Consider the following 8,317-nt stretch of genomic DNA (forward strand, 5'->3'; position numbering starts at 1 on the left):
GGGCCCTGGCCGCCGCGCGGGGCACCCCCGACCCCCCTCCCCCCCCCCCCCAACCCCCCTGGGAGCTGGCCCAGCCCTGCAGCAGGCATCCCCGTGAGCAGGAGGTCCCTTCATTCCCCTCCATGCACACGGGGACTTTCATCGTGCCTTCGCAGGGCGACCAGATCCATCTTCTCATCTCCGCTCCCCCCTCCGCTTGCGCTGCCAATCCCCCAGTGCCCCGGGGAGACGTGGCCTCAATCGGAGCCGAGATGAGGCTGCTTTGACCTCCCCCAAATTGCAGCGGCCCCCCCGTGCCAGGGAAGACGGTGTGAGCATAATGAACCTCCCGCCAACCCGTGCCCCTGGGAAAGCAAACACGGCTGGCGCCTCGCAGTGCCCATTAGCGCAGAGCGGGGAGTGGGGGCCAGCGGTGCCGCGAGAGCCATGCGCGCTGCGCAGTTTGCATTGCCAGCACCTGAGTGCCTGGGTTATATTTCCAGTTCTGCTTGGCAGCTGGAGCTCTTAGAAAGTGTCTCCAAACCCCCACCTGACCACCCACCGCTCAGTGACTCAGTTTCCCCACTTGGATAAGTCTGGGGGACGACGACTCTAAAACACGAAGAAAAGGGTCTGTCCAAACCCCTCTGTTCTCTGCCAAGCACCTCGATGACCTGCACGGGGAGGGGGTCTTGTGGGGAAGACACCCGGGCACTCGGGTGTGTCCCCCTCCCCAAGCACTCTACCTGCCCAGCCTTCAGTCCCCAGCTGGACACCCCGCATCCTCTCCCAGTGCCCCCAGCATGGCCCAGCTCCTGCTCAGCAGCGCCCGTGCCCAAGCGAAGCAGTGCTCCGTGCTCACACTAGCTGATCGAGCACCCGGCAGATGCCAGCGCCAATTCGGGAGGTTAGAGGCATCAGCAGATAATGATCTTTTGCGCCGTGTGCGGCTGGGTGCCAAGAGGATCTGGCAGTAGCCGCTACCCAACCGCCGGCTAATCAAGACGAACTCCACAGCGCCGGGAATTGCAGTGTCTGTTGGAGGAGATTTGGGGCGATGGGTTCGTCTCACCATCTGCTGCTGACACCTTCTGGGTAATTAATGCCTGGGAAGAATTAAGGGTGGGGGAGCTGGGGGAACCGCTCATGCAGCAGGCAAGGGGCTCCGGAGCTGCAGGTGCAGGCAGTGGGGCCTGATCCCCCCCAAGACATGCATGAAAATAAACAAGATGTATTGAGAGCTTGACCTTAAGTGTACAGAGAGTTAAAAAGCTGTTTGTGTGCGAGCAGCATTTGCCCAACTGTGGGGACCTGTTGGGAGCGAGGCAGGCACCACACAGCTCCCCAGGACTCCTGTCTCTGCCAGCAAGCGGGGCTGAGCCCCCTGGCCAGGCATGGCCAGCCCCCACCGCAGGCCAGCTGCAGCCCCAGCCACCACTCAGCACTTCCAAGTGACCAGGCAGTGAGCTTGTGCCAGCTCTGCCAGAGTGGGGATCTGGCCCCGTTCCTACAGCTCTGGCTAAAAAATAGCAGGAAGGAAAAAACAAATGTGTGAAGGTGCTGGGTGAGGCAGGGGCCCCATACCTCGACACGGTGGGATGAGCACCTCATACCAGGCTGCAGATGAGCATTCCCTCCTGTGGCAGGACCATGTGCCGAGGTGAGTAGACGGTGGGACGCAGTGCTGGGCTCTGCCCGCTGCCCGAAAGGCACCCACTGAGCCGTGCAGCCCCTGGACCGCCATGCCGGGTGGGTTCTTGTCCTGCCAAAGCTCCTGTGCTTCACCGCCACGGTGCTCCACCAGTGTGCCTGGGACATTAATCACTGCCAGGTGGGCAGGCAGCGGGGCATGCTGCGGTGGGGAAGTCTATTGCCAGGTGAAAATGCTGATGTACCTGGCTGGCATGAGCTGCAGCTGATCACGTGTAATGGACGACATGTCAAAAATTGCCCCAGCAACCTCTGCCGGCAATAATCCTGCTTAATGGAGCCAGGTGTGTGCCAGGCACTTCACATACAGGAACCCAGGACCGCCCCCCCTTTACACATGCTGCTTGGGGGGCCTTTCTGTGCCCCCCAAGTCACACACAGTCCTCTGTTTGACAGCTGGGGAAACCACGGCAGGCATGAGCAGAAAGTCCTAAATCCCATCCCCATTCTGCACACAGCAGTGCCACAAAGAGCGCAGGAGCCCTGGCCCGTGCTGTCAATCCATCCACTCTCACTGAGGATGTGAAAAGCACCCGAGCGTTCTGGCTGCCTGTGCCCTCAGTGCTGGCAGGGCACAGGCACCCGCCTTTCCCTGGAAGAGCCCAGCCCCGGGTGCCTCCTGCTCCAACCCTGGACTCCCCTCCCCTGCCCGAGCCTGCTGGCAAGCCAGGCATCCGGATGCTCAGCCATGGCTCATCATCTTTTCCAGCCTGGCTGCTCTAGCCTCCACCAGACCCAAGTGCCAACAGCTTACGTGACTTTCAGCCCAGCACTTGCAGCTTGTTAGCCCTCCCCAGGCCACCAGCCCCTGTCAGGTCCCCTGGGAGTGCACTGGGCACTGGGGACAGGCGAAGGGTGGCTGGGGACCCTCTGACAAGGGCCAGGTCCCTGTTGCAGGAGGGGATCCAGCCCGGCAGCAAAAGAGGCCCATCCTGGCAGGGCAGGGACACTCGCCCAGCTGCCACCATCTCAGAGGGTCTCTAGTTTATGAGGGTTTAAGCGTCTTTGTGCACAAAACCCTCAGCTTGAAATTTTGATGGCAGGGGGCAGGGACAGATCTGAGCTGAAAGGACGCAAATTAGCCCTTCAAACCTGGGGCTGCCAGGGCAAGTGGGGAGGGGGCTTGATTTCCATTCCCACCCCTCCCCAAAGATGCCCTGGGAGCAGGGTGTAGCGGAGGGAGGACACGGAGCAGCACCCTTCACCCAAGCATCTGCCAGCAGACATGCCTGTCAGGGTAAGTAAGCCTGGGTGCGTGTGCAAGAGTCAATGTGCCCAAAGCCCAGCCCGGCTCAGTGAAGGAGCCCTGGCCCCTCAGTGGTGCTGGACAGAGGGAGCGGGTCAGACAGTGCAGGGTAGTCTCACCTCTCCTTGGTAAAGGAGGGCTGGGGACCGCCAGGAAAGCCCCTCTTACCTGGAGGGTGCTGTGAGAGCTGGGAGGACGGTGTGAAGGGGAAGCTGGCAAGCAGGTACAGCCTGGGAAGGCAAGGGGAGGGCAGAGGAGCTGGACTGGGAGGCTGAGAAGGGGTTTGGGGAGTGGGAGGAAGAGGAGGCTGGCAAAGGGTGCAAAGGGCAGAGGAGGGCAGGAGGAATGGAGGGGTGGGAAGGAGGGAGAAGGATGTGGGGAAGCACAGGGTCCCCAAGGCGTGTGGCAAGAGAAGGGCAAGGACGAGCCCAGAGGGATGGGGACTGCTGGGGGTCCCTGGGAGGAGGAGAGGGGCAGAGGGATGCAGAGGGATGGGGAAGAAAGGGAAGTCCCTGGAGGGAAAGGGTGTGGGGGTGACTCACTCCGGGGTGCCGCTTGACATGCCGGGAGAACATGCCTCCAAGCAGGGGGCCCTTCATGGCGAGGGTGTGGGCAAGGTCCAGCTGCAATGGCAGGTTCCCGAGTGCCGTCCGAGGATGGAGGGTGGGCAGGAGATGCGAGGGAGGCGTCTGCAGCAGGGCTGGGAGGGACGGGGCGGGACAGGATGGGGATCCCAGCCCCCGGACACTGCAAGCTGGAAGGGGAGAGGGAGGCTGAGCATCAGGTCCTCAGCCCCGGCTGCAGTCTGCTCCTTCCAGCCTCTCCCGTAGTGAGCCCCGATGACCGGGTTAATGATGAGCTTTGGGTTTGGATGCCTGTGGTCCCCACATGCTGCTGCACCCCAGACCGCGTTCATGCCTCAGTTTCCCTCTCTGTACAAGGGCCAGCCCCTTCCACCCACGTGCAAATGCTTCACAGGTTACTCCACACCTTCCTGCCAGGGCGAACGATGAGTGGTGTGATTTGTTATGACAACTTTACCGATGTTTGCTGCCTCCCCTCAGCGCCCCCCCTCCACCCTCCCATTTATGATAAATGACATAACACCCAATTTACATTTAGCAATGCAAATCTCCCTGGCAGTAACAGATGCTGCTGTGCATATAGAAACCAGTTATTTGTATCCACTGGCTCTTAACAAAAGACTGGGGAGATGGACAGAGTGGGCAGCCAAAGGAAGCAGGCTGGAACTGAGCAGGGACTGGGCCTCCCCGACCCTTATCAAGGGGGTGCTGGTCATGCTGTGGCAGTGCCAAGAGCCAGCACAGCCCGTGTCTGGGGGGGCAGCTGGGGGCAGAGCATGGCAAGGTAGCATACGATGGTGGCAGTGGCACGCACCTGATGGGCATGGGCCAGTCCCTGTCGCACACCCCTTCCACTGAGGGCTCATGGTCAAAAGCCAGCGCCCCCCAGTAGACCAGACTTTGCTCATGCATACATGCATGCACACACGCATGCATAGGTAGACAACATACATGCTGACACAGCAGCAGGTACTTGCACATGAACACTCCCACACATGCATGCACACACGAGTTCTGGCAATTCTTTTTACCACTGACCTGTAAGCCCCCCACTTTGCAGTTTTGGCTTGGAGCACCCCACAGAGTCTCTGCTCTCCCACACATGCCCAGGACCCCACTGCTGCCCCCCCAGCCTGGCAGTCCGGCCTCCCTCCCCACCTTAGCACCCTCCGCCCAGCACAGCACAGCCCCGTCAGTGCCACTCTATCCTAACCTTATTTTTTTCAGCAAAGTATAAAAGGACAAAGGGGAGAAACTTCTCTGGAGTGTGTGGAAATAAATAAACAAGGCCTGAATTGCAGCCAGCAGCGCCGTGTTGAGGCCTTTGTTGATATAATTAGAGTTTTGAAATGGGATTGATTAAGTGCCACTCCCCAAGACAGAGTGCATCCTGTCCTCGGCACAGGCACGCGCGCGTCCTTCGCTGCGTTCCTCTGCCAAGGGCTGCTGCGGCACAGGGACACCAGTGTGGTGCGTGGGGAGGGGGTGCGTGCGTAGGGTCATGGCAGAGGTGCGAGGGAGGACTCGCGCGGTGCCACAACCCCTTTGGAGCACAGCACCAAAGCACTGAGCACAGATCCTAAGAGGGCGTCCAGCAGCATCAGGAGCCCAGGACGTCTGGGGGATTCTGGTCCCATCACAGCCAGGTCTGCTTTGGAGCAACCTGCACCCTGGCCCAATGCAAGCTCCTACCTCCCTGCAGACAAGCCCAGGTCTTCCCCTAGAGATGCAGCAGGATTCCCTGCCCACAAAGCCCAGCTGCCTCCATGCTCATTAATGATTGTAATTAAGAGACAGTTTAATTCTGTGCCATGCTTCCCTCTTCCGTGGTGATTACAGCGTGTGCCCTGCTGCTCAGGAGGCCTCCTGGGTAGGCTGCCCGCAGCCCCACGGGAGTGACAGTGGCAAGGGGCTCAGCCCTACAGAGTGCTGGGGGGGGCTCCTGCGTGCTCCTCACCCTCCCTGCCCCCTGAGGGAGACACAATAAATACCAGCAAAAAGACACTACTGGAGCTTCTTCTCTTTCGTCGCTGCCCCTGCCTGGCACCATGCAGTTCTGATGGGTCAGCGCTTTTGGGGAAGAACAAGACAGCCCACAAATACTTCCTAGAGAGAAAAGAATTACAGCAGCTGACCTCAGGAAGCGTGCACGTGCATGGACACACACCTGCAAATGGAGAGCTACACGTACATGCAGCTAAGCAGCTCTGCACTCACATACACACGCGTGCACAGAGACACACCTCTGTCTGCACAGCTACATGTACCTGCACACAGACACATGTGCATGGACATGCGCGTGCGCACATGTCCCAACATGGACATACAGACGTGTTTATAAGCAGACATATGCTTGCACATGTGCATACACACAAACATGCATGGCTAGGTGCACACTCACATGTGTGCTGGTGCAGTCCCTGGCCCCATACAAGGGCTGTGGGGAGCTGCCCCCGCAGGGTGGGGAGCTGAAAAGACAAATGGGAGGGGGGGCTGGAGAGAGCCGCTGGGCCTTGGTGTCTCCACTCGCAGCTGCTGTGGCGGGTTATTTTACAACCGCTCCAAAAATATTATTCAAGATGAAGGAGAATCACGGCTGCTGCGAGCGAGTGCAGGGCCGTCGCGGGGAATTTATCATTCCGAATTGGGTGCCCCCCCCGCAACGCTGCGGTGATGAAGTGCTTCATTAATGGGAGATGCTGCGGCTTGGGGCTGAACGTGCCTGCACCTGAGCATGCCATTTCCTCTGGCTCCCAGCCTTGGCACTCACACCCCCCCTCATCCCCACACAGCCCCCCCCAGCCACCCAACCAGCCTCCTGGCTCCACACAACCCCCCCCATTGCATGGACCACTGCCCCACAGTTCACAGCTTCCCTGGCCCCACAGCTGGCAACCACTGGTTGTGCCCCCCCAGCCCTGGGAGGAACCACCCCAAACCCTCCTCTGACGGTGACATGGGGTCATCCCTTGCTGCTAATGGGGACCTTTCCCTTGTTAAGGCTCTGCTCATGCCAAAGCTATAAATCTCACTGGCTTTTGGCGGGGCGCAATGGAAACCATCATAAAAAATTCATACCAACTAAAGCAAACAAACAATAAACAAACAGCCAATAATTAAATGGTGAATTAACAGGATATATTTCATAGCCCCACAGAGCCGTGCTGCGGGACAAGCCCCAGCACGAGGAGAAGGGGCTGGATCCTGTGGGGACCCGGCCCCTCCCAGGGACAGAAGGGTGTTCCTGGCCCTGCAGGGCTGCTGCCCAGGACCCCTCACCTGGGCCCCAGCACAGCCACACCGGGGGGCACGAGTGGCCCCGCAGGGGCTGGTGAGGCTGGGCATCACATGCCAGCACTATCGTGACATATCATGATGACTTGCACAGCCAGATAATGGTGGAGCAACCACAGCCCTTCCTACCTGCCAGACTGCCATGTGCACACAGTGCTGGGCTTGGCCCACATCACCTCACTTTAAGCTGGTGTGTGATGTCATGCCCATCCCATGATGTCACTGATCTCTATGACATCATACTCCCCTCCTTGCTCCTGCCCTGGCCGTAATGTGCCTCTGAGCACGCCCGCTTACCAGCACCCAGGGGCTGGCCCTGGCACCATCCATCACATAGCACGGGCACATGTCATTTGTAACTGGCACCTTCATTTAAAGGGCTATTATCATCCTAATTCCCCCCATTAATCACAGGTGCTGTGTGATGAACACCAGGAGAGCTGATCTCTGACCCACAACCGATGCAGGATGGGAGGGGGCACCAGCCTAATACCCCGAGACTCTGACACCCCCCTCCCGTAATGCTGCAAAAGGTGGATGAGCTGATGCCCTTCCTTGTCCCCACCGGCTCAGGGAGCCAGCATCCCAGCGTGAGGAAGGAGCCACTCTCCCTTGGCCTTTTTTGGTTCCAGAGCTGCCAGCCCAGGCAGCATGCTGGGTGTCGAGAAGGGTGGGATGTCCCCCACCACAGCCCCATGACCACAGAGGGCAGGGGCTGCAGGACAGGAGCCCTGGCTGGCGATTTTGTGGAGGTGGAGGGGGGGAGGTCAGCTTTTCCATGGCTGCCATCACACCAGGAGGTGTATCCTGGAACTGACCCCACGATTAACCACTGACTTGGCCCCGTCCCACAATATTGATTTTTTTTTCCATAATTCTCTGAAGAAAAGCCCAAGCCCAGAGCTGTGATTTCCAAAGCCTGTTTTATAAATAACCGGGGTCACCAGCTGCCAATTGCTGTAATGCTGCCTTGATACAATTTAATAAACATAATAGCCTCTTCCTTCATTGTGACAAAGATACTGGTGGGGACAGAGCTGCGCCAAGGAACACACGGCTGAGACACATGCGCGCATGGCTGAGACATGCACACACACACGGCTGAGACGTGCGCGCACACGGCTGAGAGGTGTACACGGCTGAGACAGACACGCATGTCTTTGACATGCAAGCGCAAGTCTGATACACATGTGCACACGGCTGAGACATGCACACGCACAGCTGAGACATGCACACACACAGCTGAGACACGCATGCACACGGCTGAGGTGTACACGTCTGACAGACACGCACGTCTTTGACATGCAAGCGCAAGACTGATACACATGTGCACACGGCTGAGACATGCACACACGCCCGAGACACGCGTGTTCGTGGACGTGCAGCCCGCACCTGCCCACGAGGCCGCCGTCCCGCGTGGGGCCGCCCCGGGGCCTCCGGGAGTCCTGGGGCGCCCTCTCGTGGCTGCGGCGCGGGTCGAGCCGGCGGGGACCGGCACCGGCAC

General features: G+C 59.3%; 1 protein-coding gene across 1 annotated transcript in view; it reads right to left on the reverse strand.

Moving 5' to 3' along the window:
* The window catches only part of NDUFA4L2 (NADH dehydrogenase (ubiquinone) 1 alpha subcomplex, 4-like 2), a 6,602-nt gene extending 3,068 nt beyond the window's left edge, over window positions 1-3,534 (reverse strand). Inside the window, exon 1 of the mRNA XM_010565200.1 lies at window positions 3,478-3,534. Within this exon, the coding sequence (XP_010563502.1) occupies window positions 3,478-3,534 (57 nt within the window). The remainder of the gene's footprint in view (window positions 1-3,477) is intronic.
* Between the last annotated feature and the right edge of the window lie 4,783 nt (window positions 3,535-8,317).

Source organism: Haliaeetus leucocephalus, unplaced genomic scaffold (assembly GCF_000737465.1).
Source record: "Haliaeetus leucocephalus isolate CR32 unplaced genomic scaffold, Haliaeetus_leucocephalus-4.0 Scaffold186, whole genome shotgun sequence".
NCBI lineage: Eukaryota > Metazoa > Chordata > Aves > Accipitriformes > Accipitridae > Haliaeetus > Haliaeetus leucocephalus.